At 38.6% G+C, this 13,796-nt stretch overlaps 1 protein-coding gene across 1 annotated transcript in view; it reads left to right on the plus strand.

The window, feature by feature from the left end:
* The window catches only part of LOC128532726 (WSC domain-containing protein 1), a 39,631-nt gene extending 27,190 nt beyond the window's left edge, over positions 1-12,441 (plus strand). The window contains exons 5-9 of the mRNA XM_053506826.1: positions 6,346-6,467; positions 6,982-7,153; positions 8,619-8,783; positions 11,081-11,281; positions 11,754-12,441. Of these exons, the coding sequence (XP_053362801.1) occupies positions 6,346-6,467; positions 6,982-7,153; positions 8,619-8,783; positions 11,081-11,281; positions 11,754-12,106 (1,013 nt within the window). The 3' untranslated portion in view covers positions 12,107-12,441. The remainder of the gene's footprint in view (positions 1-6,345; positions 6,468-6,981; positions 7,154-8,618; positions 8,784-11,080; positions 11,282-11,753) is intronic.
* The last annotated feature ends 1,355 nt before the right edge of the window (positions 12,442-13,796 follow it).

Here is a 13,796-nt window from a genome sequence, read left to right on the forward strand (position 1 = left end):
TTTCTTCTCCAAACATGACAAATTGAGTTTGTTTCATTTGACCATATGACATATTCCCAATTCTCTTCTGGATCATCCAAAACAAACTTGGACATAGGCCTGGACATGTACTGGCTTAAGCAGGGGGACACGTCTGGCATTGCAGGATTTGAGTCCCTGGCGACGCAGTGTGTTACTGTTACTGTTACTTTGGTCCCAGCTCTCTGCAGGTCATTCACTAGGTCCCCCCGTGTGGTTCTGGGATTTTTGCTCACAGTTCTTGTGATCATTTTGATCCCATGGGGTAAGATCTTGCCTGGAGCCCCAGATTGAGGGAGATTATGAGTGGTCTTGTATGTCTTCCATTTTCTAATAATTGCTCCCACAGTTGATTTTTTTTACACCAAGCTACTAACCTATTGCAGATTCAGTCTTCCCAGCCTGGTGCAGGTCTACACTTTTGTTTCTGGTGTCCTTTGACAGCTCTTTGGTCTTGGCCATGATGGAGTTTGGAGTGTGACTGTTTAAGGTTGTGGACAGGTGTCTTTTATACTGATAAGTTTAAACAGATGCCATTAATACAGGTTACCTAATACAGGTAAGGAGTGGAGAACAGAGGAGCCTCTTAAAAAAGAAGTTACAGGTCTGTGAGAGTCAGAAATCATGCTTGTTTGTAGGAGACCAAATACTTATTTTACTGAGGAATTAACCAATTAATTCATTAAAAATCCTACAATGTAATTTTCTGGATTTTTTCTTTCCTATTTTGTCTCTCATCGTTGAAGTATAAAAATTACAGGCCTCTGATGAAACTAACAGGCCTCTCTCATCTTTTTAAGTGGGAGAACTTGCACAATTTGTGACTGACTAAATACTTTTTTGCCTCACTGTATGTGCGCAGTTGGAAGAGTTTAAAATGTGTTTTTTATTAATGAAATTTTTCTGCTGATATTTTTTCTTTCCTGAAATTTATCACCATTTTATATTGTGAAAGTCATATAATGAGGCAGTTAGTAGCTATGCAGTCTATCAGTAAGAGTAAAGTAGTACTAGTAGTACTAATTAGTATTAATTAACCAGAGAAGTTGTGTAACAGAACATTTGATCATGGCTCCATTTGTCCATAGTTAAAATCCATCCAACCATCTAGGAATCTCTGCTGTCCAACTAGGGACCGTTGAGGGCAATGGTGACCGTTGTATTTATTCCCATTTGTACAACTGTGGTAGGACCTCTGGTCAACATTCACACTACAAACTATTTGGAAACGCCAATTAGTCTAATCTGCATGTTTTCGGACTGTTGGAGGAAACTGGAGTACCTGGAGGAAACCCACCAAGCTCAGGGAGAACGTGCACACAGACCTGAAGGAATCAACTTGAAGGTGCACAGAGAAAGTGCTAACCACTGAGCCACCGTGCCATTATAGCTTAATGTGAATTCATACACTTGCACCGTCAGGTATGTTCTTTATAAAATTGGCTATTTAATTTTAAATGCATTAACTAGTTAACTCTGGATTGATTAGATTAGCAGTGGAGTAGACTAGAATAAGTTTCAGTACCTAAAAGCCTGACTCTGCAGCTGCAAATAGAGTTATTATTGTGTCTAAATCTTTCATTGTTTATAACTGACGGCGTCTGATCGTCAGGTACAACATACTGGGTAAGTGTTGTTATGTTCAGACGCCAAGCATCGAGTGTCGACACAAGTGTCGACACTTTTCTCACCTAGCTCATGTCCGTGGCGATCAACAAACACTTCAAGCTAGGTTTTACGTTTAAGGGTCGCTTTCAAGGTCCTTGTATTGTTTTAATATTCTGTAGCTCCTCATCTGGACATTTTGCCCTCTTCTTTTTCTTTGATTGCAGTTATCAGTCTTCAAAAAACCTTGAGATTTTGTGTGATGTTTTTATTAGCGTGAAAATCTACACCAGGCTTTATTTCACAGAGTATCTCCCGGTATCGGATGACAGTATCAGAGCATTTTTACAAGTAAACAAGCACTGCATTAGACTAATATCTGATGCCTGATTTGTTGTATCCCAGTTTTTAGCCTAAAAGCTAGTGGAGTCAAATGTGATTAGATGAACTATTGATGTTAAGTGGGAAGTAAGTCCTCGAATTTGTTCCGCAAAGGCAAAACCCTTCATAAACATTATGGAAAGTTAAACTTGGCCAGTCCTCAATCTTCTACTCCCAGACCAGCTCAGTTTCTTCCAGGACATCATCGAGACCAACAGATTGATTGGTAATGAATCATCAGATTCCTCCTCTGCTTTTGTTCCCATCAGGTTTGGAACAAAGATGCATGGTATTAGCTGTGTAAAAGAGTGAAATAAGCTAACTTCACCTCTCCCAGCCTTCATAGCTGAATATCTTGTCCTTCTCTTTCTCTTATTCTGTAGCAGACTTCCCTGAATGACAAGCAGCAGCCAGTGTTATGGAGTTTCAATATAAACTATTGACTATTATAAGAAAAAAAAATGTGTTTCTGATTGGCAGCAAGGTCTGCAATGAATTTTAGAAATCAGTATAAATTACAGGTTACGCTCGCTCTACAGTATGTTCAATGACACGACACCTGGTCATAATATTGAGTAAGAGCACCAAATGAAATCCTACTTTTCAGAAAGACAGCGCTACTATTAGGAAGCCATTGTGGTTGAAGTTTATAGCACAAGGTCTCGCTTAGTCAGTTTCAAAATGGGAAATCGGTAGAAAATCGCCAAGGCAAGGTTAGAGCATTTTCCGAAAAATTGAGTAGACTATTTGTTATTATTATATGTTTTTATTTTTGGTGGTTTTCCATTTTAGCCACAATGACAAACAAGAATTGTTAACACAACACCACCTTTTGTCTCTTTATCTGCGTAGTGTTTCAAATTTCTGTATTTGTGTTCGGAATTGAATCTCAAGTGGGTGTGGCCTAAATAAAATCATATATAAACCGTACCATTTGCCTCAAAAATAAATAATTTCATTTGGAAATGATGTGCCGATCTTTTGGACTGAGAACCGATCCATACTTTTAGGTAAACTCACTTCCGTTAAGCTGCGTCGATTTACCTCCTGCATCGTCTTCAACACTCACTCATCATCTATACCACTTTATCCTGTATTCAGGGTCGTGGGGACCTGGAGCTTATCCCAGGGGTTTAGGGCACGAGACGGGGTACACCCTGGACAAGGTGCCAATCCATCGCAGGGCACAAACTCATACACGCACGTTTATTCACACCTACCCTACATGTCTTTGGACTGTGGGAGGAAACTGGAGTACCCAGAGGAAACCCACCAAGCACGGGGAGAACATGCAAACTCCATGCACACAGAGACGGGAAACGACACTGGCTGGGAATCGAACCCGGACCATGGGGGTGCAAGGCGACAGTGCTTCGTCTTCAATATACTTGCAAAAACTAGCATTTTGTGAGATTATCACTACTTCTTCATATTCTCGTCATCTTTCATTTTTTTTGGGGCAGTCGGTTCAATTCCACCTCCTGCTGGATCGGAGCAAAGGACATACTGTACAAGACGTGGCATTGAAACAATCAACAGAACAAGTGGCACAACATGTCAGTACTTAATAGACTTCAGTAGTAATAGGTTAATAGGTTTCAGTTTAAAAGATTTCAGTAGATTTTTATACTTTTAAACCTCTAGGAGATATAGCTGCTTGAGACAATAAAGATTCGTGCTATTGGAATTAAGTGAAAATCATAAATCCCTGAAATCAACAGTCCACCTACTTCAATTCTTATTTCCATTACATTACAGGTTTTTTTTGTTTTGTTTTATTTTGTCCTGCAGGCATCATATCTGACCACTTCCCACTCACAAAAGTCATTGTTGTGCCCTGGAATCCGAATGCGCACCTCCAAAGCATGACTTTTGACCCTTTTCTGACATGCGTTCCAAACAATCTTGTCTTTGCATTCATTTAACACATGTTAGGTTTTCCTTCTGAATAGCAAATTCATTATTCACACACGAGCACACACACAAACACACATGCACACACATACACACTCTACACGGCTGTTACCTCGCCTAATAGAGGTTATCCAGAAGGTGAACTAGATTCTGGCTTCAGTTCTGTGAATAGCCATATGTCTGAGTCGTGCTTCTCTCACTCTGGTGCAGCAGAAGCCAAACCAACATTTATAGGTGTTTAATAAATCCCACACACACCTGTGTCACCATGGCGTCGGGGTTATTCTCATTTCCCCACAGTCTCTCATCTAATCCCGCACAGCTTGTAGTTCTCAAGGCGGCGTGTGTAATAATTTCGGAGTTGTTTCATTGTTACGACCCACACAAGATCAAACATGGTTCCAACCCGTTCGAGGCTTCAATTATTTGGAGCGGCAAAAAAAAAAAATGGATCTAGTTAATTCTACAGAGGTGCTGATGGGTATTGCGTGACATGGCGTGTCCCTCAGGCAGGTTGGCACATGCTAGCTCTTGTACAGTATCTGGAGTTGCAGTATTCGTGCTCTTGGAAATGTGTGAGATGCGACTTGATGTGTCTGATAAGAACGTCCCAAGCCTGTATTCACACCCCAGGCAAAAATCTGAACAAATCAGGAGTATCATTGATGAAAGCGTGTTAAGCAAGTCGATCACCAAGTTACTGGTCCATTAATGGTGTCGCTTTTTCTGTTTAAACTGGGTACCAGCACAAGTGGTAAAAATTCATGCAACACCAAAGTTTTGCTTAAAAATTACAGTAAAATGTATATGTTTAATAGAGCAAAGCTAGCAAGAAGCAAACATACAGTTTAGTACCGTTTTTTTTCTTTTTCTCGCAGGGTTCATTTCACCTCTTAATTCAATTCAATTCAATTTTATTTGTATAGCGCTTTTAAGAACTGTCATTGTCGCAAAGCAGCTTTACACAATCAAAAGAATTATTTAAGTTTATATGGAATGTGAATGTGTATAAATCAAAATGGTCAGATAGTTCATGATGAGCAAGCCGAGGGCGACAGTGGCAAGGAAAACCCTCGAGATGGTAATAGGAAGAAACCTTGAGAGGAACCAGACTGAACAGGGAACCCATCCTCATCTGGGTAAAACAGAAAGCAGGAATTGATCTGCATTCATACTGAGTGATAGGTGGAAGGCAGTTCAGTATAACAGTTGATGTTAATTAATGTTAATATGGAGTCCAGGTAGTTATTGGAGGCTCAGGTAGACTCGTAGGAAATCCCAGTCCTGAACTATCGAGTCAAGTCAAGTCCTCAGAGAAACAGCTGTCAACATCAGTCGAGGCTAGAACCGTCTTCATGGTTAAAATGAAACCGTCTCCAGACACTGAACGCATTCCAAAGAGACACACGGGGCATGCATGTGACGAGATCTCCAACGAGAAGTGGGGCACCAGGATGGGTCAGACAGGTTCAGTGCATCATTAATTCAATTAATCCAATAATGTACTTTTAATTAGTTTTAAATCCAAACTTATAGTTATAAAATTTCAATGAATACTTCTTAAACTTTGTTTTTCACATTACAGTCACACCTGTCATGGCGAGAGGTGACATATATTAGCTACTCAGTGAACAGTGAGTTCTTAGAACTTGAGGAAAAATGGGCAAGTGTAACAAGCAACTTGGAGAACTGGGTCAGAGCATCTCCAGGACTCCAGGACTTGTCAGATGTTCCTGGTATGCCATGCTCAGTGCCTTCTAAACGTAGTCCAAGGAAGGACGAGTAGCCCTTTCCTTTTATTTCTTTTTTTTTTGTTTTGTTTTTATTTTCTGTTAGCAAATGAAAGAATGAAAACACTTCTGGTATTTCAGATTTGCAGACATGCCTTCAGTCAGCCTGTTTTTGGAGTATCTCGTGTAGCCTTGAGGCAGATCAATTTAGATTTATTCTGCTTTTGATTTCATGGAAGTTCAGTGCAACATATTTGTTTGACCATAGACGGCCTACGAAATATTTTAACCGCAACTCTGTTTTTAAGAAGAAAACTTGAAGAATCTAACAAAGTTCATCTGTGCTTGATTGACGAAGAAATTAGCGTACATGATTTTAGGGCAACTTACTGTACACAGTGTTGATTGTAACCCTCAACAGATAATGTCCCGCTGCTGACTAAGGAAAAACAAACAACAACAACAACAACGACAACAAAGCCGACTGAATACTGAGATACTTAGGAGGGTCTCTCAACGTGGCTGCTCACAGCATCAGCAGTAAACTAATTATAATTTGATTGTAATTACTGTATGAGTTGTTCTTTAGATTAATCAACAGATGTATTTGTTGGTCTTTTATTCCTCATTTGCAGAAACACATTGTGTTTGGATAAACCTGATTTTTTTTGAGTTATGTTCTTTTCTTGCCTTTCAGACAGGAACGTCCGCTATCGTGGCTGCTTCCGAAGACCCGACAACACGACCGCGGCGTCTCTGATCCGCGCGGTTCAGCCCAACCTCACGTCCCAGATGTGCATCGAGGCCTGCATGGACAAGGTCTTCCTTCCGTGCTTTATTTCTTCCCCCTTTTCCAAATCGTTGCTACGCTTCATTTGAGTGTTTATATCACTGGAAGATTAGCATTGATTGCCCTTTGTCTTGGCGTCCGTGCCCAGAGTTAAGCGCTTCTTCGAGTTAGATTTTCTGCTGCAGCCCTTGTGCAAAACAATCTGCTTGTTTAAACATTAATGTAGCCCTTAAGACAATCAATTAATGCTGTAATCAATTGTGCACGCTGCTTGCTGAGTGGTGTTCTTCCAGAGTAATTGGAGAACCGGCGGTTAGATGGGAACGCTTTTGCTACGCTCTGCCCACAGGGTCAATTGATTGTCAGCTGAGAAACTAATTTTGGTCTTTGAAAGTGCCTCAGGCTAATGGGATCCAAAAATAAATGCAGTCGTATGTAATGATACAGAGATCGCTATTTGAATAAATTGCACGAACGAAAAATTGAAGATGCCCCACACGTGACTTCTCTTCAACACACTTTCTTTTTTTTTTTTCTCGTTAGGAGTTTCCGTTAGCCATGCTGAGCGTTCCGGAGTGTTTCTGCGGCTATGCTACTCCACATTTCTCCCTCCATGATCCAGTGATCGAAGAACACTGTGCTCCGAACAACAGCAGCTTGGCAACTGAAAAACCACGCCCGTACTTCCTGCAGGTCTATCAGACGCCCGTGCAGGGTAAGAGCCACACCAAGTGCTGATCGAACACGAACATGTCGGATGATTCCCTGAATAGAGCTTTTAATATGGTGCAATAGTGCAAAAGTTTGTGCCCTGTCGATCCTTTTAATGTAGAATGGCATTGTGCAAGTAATTTAGAATTATGGGAAGCAAATCAATTTACTCGGTGGTGCTTTATTAAAGAAATATCACATCACATTATTTAATTTTTTAAATCTATTTAGAGTTACATTAAATATCATGGAACATCTGTGAAACAGTTTTGCTCCTGTTGTCATTTGCTTTATAGCAGCTATTGTCACAAATTCCTTCGAAAGGAATTGTTGGCACATTAAATAAATCATGAAAACATAATAAAATGGGCATTTATAGGCATAAATAGACATAGGTATAACATTTATAGGCATTAAAATAGATCTCTAGTGTGTATATGTGTGTATACAAAAAACAAAAAATGAGCTTTTTTTTGTATCATAATTCATAAGTCAGTTATATTTCCTGCCTATTCTGTAGGTAGTAGCTTGTTTAGTTATTATATGTAAAGATACATTATCTAACGAGTGTTTCAGCTCTGAGACCCGTGTCAAGTTCTTAAAGAGTTAATAAATTATGGAAACTTTCATAGAAACACTGCAGACTCCAGAGTCTGTTTGGGCCCTAGGCAAAGATTTGCAAGTGGCAAATTTACCAGCATTCATTACCATTATCTTACAAATAATCTGACACTAGCAAAACATTGTGTAACGTAAACCTATTTTTTTTCCCCTCCAAAGTTCACAGTTTTATTTTCAAAAGATTGTTTATTCACCCTCATGGGCCCCTACAGGGGCTTGAGGCCCCAAAGAGTTACCTGCCTTGCCTGTTGACAAGAAGTGAATATATGAATATAAAGCTGTATAGATGTACTGTATACTGTATAGACAACGTTTAATTAGCAGAGGTTTGTTGATACAAAATGAATACATGTGAATGTATCAATAGAGGGGAAAAAATCAGAATAAACTCAGTGGAAAAGAACTTTCCTTTTGCATGTTCTATAAATATTCTCTAATAACCTTTGTGCCCACGCTCGTTCCGCAAGTGCCCTCAAATCTCATTCATATTCTATTTTTTTTAACGGAACAAATGAAATAAAAGGATTTTCAAAGAATGCTTTAATAAACCGTTAAGATGATCAGCTCTATTTGTAGTGCTGCTAGATTTTAGACAGCACTTATCAGATTTTATTTTGACATGTCTAACCAACTGCTTTGTGAACTTTCTCATTTCTCATGTTTTTCATTTTGTCCTATTGTTGTTTTTTAATGAAGAAATTAAAAGTATAAACATATACAGTATGTACATCAAAAACAACTGCTAAACAGACTCATGTTTATCTACAGTCCTCACAATTTTACTGCTTCTGCGACATTTCTAGAAACATTTAGTCGATAAATAACGTAGCGATAAATTCCTCACGCAGACTCCAGATGCACAGAGCGAAGATTCCTGCCGGAAAAATCCAGCCACCTGGTGGCTTTGTCCAGTTTTCCTGGAGCAGGTAACACCTGGGTGAGACACCTGATTGAGCTCGCTACCGGATATTACACAGGCAGCTACTACTTCGATGGCACACTTTATAACAGAGGTAAACAGACCAGACATTTTCTTCTAAATGCATTTACGTTATAGTAATATCAAATGAGAACATTTTTGCGTACTGAAATAAGAGAATATGTGGACAATCAAGTTTAAACTTAATTTAAATAAAGTTTCTAATTACTAGATTAAATAATTCATGCAGAATTGAAATAAACCAGGTACATTTAATTAAACCAGGAATCTTATCTGGATGTTGGCACTGGAACTATAAGTTGGAACTTTGAGTACTGTAAAATTAGTTGAATAGAACAGGGGTAATGTGGATATGATAAAGAGCCAGTGATCTAAATTTCTCACTTTAGTCGAGAGTGCATGGCAAAGATCCCAAGGCTGTTGACCTGGCCTCCAGATTTCCCAGATCTCAGTCTAGACAAACAAGTCTGATCCAAACAAGCCCCACCTGCAACCCAGAGCACCCATAGGACCTAAAGAATACCCCCCCCAACCCCCAGAGGTGAAGGCATGGACTGAAAGGCCAGAGCTCAGAGCTTTCTTAGTGGGACAAGGGGAACATAATGGTTAAGTGGTAGCTCAGTGGTTAAGGCATTGGACCACGGTTCAGAAGATCCCAAATTCAAACCCCACAACCATCAAGCTGCCACTGTTGGGCCCTTGAGCAAGGCCCTTAACCCTCAACTGCTCAGATGTATAATGAGATAAAAATGTAAGTCGCTCTGGATAAGAGCGTCGCACAATGCCTAAAAATGTAAAAAAGAAAAAAAAAAAAAAACTTAATGTTTTGCATTGTGAAGTTATGGTTGATTGGTGTTTGAAAACAAACTTAATTTAGTCACATCGAATCACCATGTACAGTACATGTGCACTTGAGACCATTAAAGGAAGCAAGACCATTCAATTAACCATCCAATGAACCTCTTAATGATTGACTGATTGATTGTTGTACTGAAGATGCACTTTCCATTATTCAAAGACACGAAATCAAAATATAACCTTCGCTGACATGCGCAAAGTAGTTCTGCTCACTATGATGAACCCAATCTGCTGGAAATTTTCCTCCCAGTTTTGAGGTTTTTGTGGCTTTATATCTTGTCTAATAAATCCTGCTTCCGCATTACGATTGGTTACAAGAATTCAGTCTCGTCTGTGATTGGTTAGATGCTTTACTACATTCAGTTCTCCTTCCTCATTAAGAGACCCAGTAGATGAAGAGAGCGAAAACATAGTGGGAAAAAGTTGTTCTCATTGAGTATTGATCAGGAATTAAAGCAAAAATGTACTCCTGGAAACTCATCACATCACCTAATGTTCGTAGAAACAATATTTTTGTTATTCTGATGAGAGAAAAATTATCAGATTAAGTGTTTACCCACCCTTGCAGTAGGTACTATTTACCTACTGAATGGTCTATTAAAGGTTAACCCCGCCCCTTTTGTTCTGATTGGGCCAACTCCCGTAAGGTGGTCACATGAAGCATTTTATTCTGATTGATCTATTATTCCCAATATTACTGTGATATTAGAATCAGGGTGAATGCAGGTACTGTGACCTACAGATAGCAAAGAGCTCCAACATGTTTCTACCAAACTCTGATTCTGACTCTAGTTTAATCCGAACTCTGAATTTGCCATTTAATGTGCAGCTGGTAGGCAAGAGTCTTCTTTCAAGGCTTTTACACACATTACTTTGTGCTTCTAAAGTGTGAATCTGATCGAAATTGATACTTTTGGTCCTTCCTGCTACTTGTCAAATCATTAAATGAACCAAAAAGCATTAAAAAGTAATCTAAGTGGTGTGGGTTTAAAACCGACCTTGTAAAGACTCGCTCATTCATGGGTAAGAAATAGGATAGAAAAAGTGAACAGACCTTTGGTACTTGTGTAGAGAAATGAGAAAAATCGCCCAAGAATGGAGGCCACGGCTATATAAATGATTAGACGATTATATAGACAGCTAATTTATAGACAGAACATTTTACATCACATTATTTTTATTATTATTATTATTATTATTATTTTCTGTTTATTGGCTTCAATGTACAGTATGTGATGCATGTCACATCATCATTTCTCTCTAAGTAACCATGAAATAACTAAAAAATAAAATAGTTATTAGGTAAAGCAAGTAGTCGAGGGATTTAACCGAAGCTGTAGGTCAAACAGCTCATATCCATCACTGACCTGATGTCATTAGTCTGGCATGAGAAGGAGAAGCTCCATTACTCAGATTACTCGAAACTGTGTGCTTTTGTTAATGAGCCGTGTCACTGAGATTCACTGCGTCTCTTTCATGCGTCACATCTCAAACCTCCCTCCTTCTGCTCAGGCTTCAAGGGTGAGAAGGATTACTGGAAAAGCGGACGCACCATCTGCGTGAAGACGCACGAGAGCGGCAAGCGCGACATCGACATGTACGACTCGGCCATCTTGCTGATCAGAAACCCGTACCGCTCTCTCATGGCCGAGTTCAATCGCAAATGCGCAGGACATCTCGGCTACGCCTCGGACCAGCACTGGAAGAGCAAAGGTATCAGCATCACGCCACGTTACTGTCACTGCCTTATTGGGAAAAAAAAAAAAAAAAAAAAGATTCTGAATTCCGGATTCTGATTGGTCAACAGTGCTGATTAATTTTCCCTTTGCAGTTTTAACATTCTTACCTTTTATGTTTTATGGACTTCCCATAACATTAACTGTAACTATAAATTGATAAATGAAAAAGTACAACTCGTCATTCAATGAAAGTGCTTTAGTATAAGAAGAATAAAACAAAATGATGTAATTTATTAGAAAATATTCTTTGGTTTTGTACCGGTAACTCACTCATTGATTCTTTTCCAGTAACAGCACCACAGAAAGTGTGTTTTTACTTCCTCATTGCCTAGATCAATGCTCTTATCTCTGTAATGAAAAAAGAAGAAAGCTAGTTGGTTTGCAAAGTTTAATTAAAGTCGATTAAGCCACAGCAGAATTAAATAGATATCTGTGTGTCTGTGCAGAATGGCCCGAGTTTGTAGGCAGTTACGCGTCCTGGTGGGCATCTCACGTTCTGGACTGGCTCCGATTCGGCCACAAGCTGCTGGTGCTTCATTATGAAGAGCTGCAGGAGTCGCTGGTGCCCAGACTTCGCTCTGTTATCTCCTTTCTCAACATCAGCACCAGCGAGGAACGCCTGCTTTGCGCCGAAACCAACAAGGATGGCCATTTCAAACGCTCCGGCGCTCGCCGGCCCACTTTTGACCCCTTTACCCCAGACATGAGACGATTGATTGACAGTTATATTAAGGTGGTGGATCAGGCACTCAGAGACAGCAACCACAGCGGGCTGCCTCAGGAGTACACACCAAGATGATGGGGGTTATAAACATGTTTAGTTTTCCTTCACCATTTAAATTAAGGGCTTTATTCAAGAGAAATGTTGGTTCTGTTCTTGGAGCTTCATCAGGATTTGACATTTCTTTTGCAGTTTAAAGCATCAGCACTTCGCAGAACTCCATCATGCTTAATGTTGCGGTAAAGATTAATTAAAGATTCGATATCACAAGATTCTCCTTATCATTAAAAGGGAAAAGGTTGACTTGCTAAACCAAGTGAAAACTGATGTTTAGAATGTGGATGCCATTTTCTAAAGGTTAATTTAATCAACTTTGCTTAGTCTCCAAATTGTTTTCAGTGTAATTAGATAATACGTGTCATTTTTCAATAAAATGTAACAAACTGAAAAGAAGATGTCAGCTGTTTTAGCATCTCTATTATCCGAAAGGAATAAATTCATTAATTACACGGCAATGCTCACATGATACATCTTCTGCACTGATATTAGGGTTGTAGTCAAAAATTAGTGCATGTAGTATTTTGATGTGTACATACAGTATACTTATAGGAATAGGAGGTGCACTATTTATTGGACCTTCAATGATGAAGAAATATACTATAGGTACCCATGAAGAAATAGTAATTTTGTAGTAAGTAAAATATTTAATTGTGCCTAATTTGTTCTTTATTGAAAAAATTAAGCCGTAATAAATCAAACTGATGTGCAAGTCATTAAATAATACAAATAATAAATATAAAAAAATAATAATACAATAATAATAATACAAAAATCTGGACACAAGAGGGAAAAAAAATCAAGATCATATAACTCAAACTTCCAGGTCAGTCTTTCAGCATCAAAATAAGGAAAGAGCAAATAAAATGTATCATAGCATATCTTGTCCTGATTTATAAGCAGTGGTATTCTTGCGGTTTTCAAATTTTTACCAGGAAGTCTGACCCGAAGGATTTTTTTTTCTCCCATGTCCCAACTTTTTTCCTTAATCAGATATTTTTTTTCCAACCAAGTGATGAAAAAACTAAGAAATTAAATGATATACAAAAATATAAATAAACTGTAAAACAAAAGTAAAAGAACTAAGGCATAAAAGTGAGAAAAAAACAGCAAAAGTGTTTAAACTGAGGAGCAAGAGTAAAAAAATGAGAAATAAAAATAAGCATGAAAGTAAATAAACTAAAGAGCAAAAGTGAAAGAAACTAAGAAACAAAAGTGAAAATTCTGAGGAGTGAAAGTAAAAAACTGAGGCATGAAAGTAAAAAAAAAGGAGTGAGTAAAAAAATTATGAGCAAAAGTGAAAAACTGAGTGTACGTGCATGTTATTCACAAGTTCTGACGCGTGTCTTTTGTTACACAGTGTCACTCACAACTCCAGACGTGTCGTTAATTTCTTTGTCTTTTATTTATTTTCAACATCAAAGTACAACGGTTGTTACAGTTTCTTGCATAAATCCACTGTAGTCATGACAAGTTGCTCGCTGTGTTCTATAGCTTCGATAGATTACAGTTACAACAACTCATTTTACTGTATCCTTTTAGCTTACTGTCTCACGGGCAAAAGCTTGTGTTCTCCACATCTTTCTATTCCGTGTCTTAAAGGTCCTACACATTATATTTTTCATTAAAATGTTAATATGATCTTTAGGGTCTTAATGAAAAGTTTGTATTATACATTAATTAAAAATTCAAAAGGATTGTGTAAAAAAAA

The sequence above is a fragment of the Clarias gariepinus genome, chromosome 11, assembly GCF_024256425.1.
Source record: "Clarias gariepinus isolate MV-2021 ecotype Netherlands chromosome 11, CGAR_prim_01v2, whole genome shotgun sequence".
Taxonomy (NCBI): Eukaryota; Metazoa; Chordata; class Actinopteri; order Siluriformes; family Clariidae; genus Clarias; species Clarias gariepinus.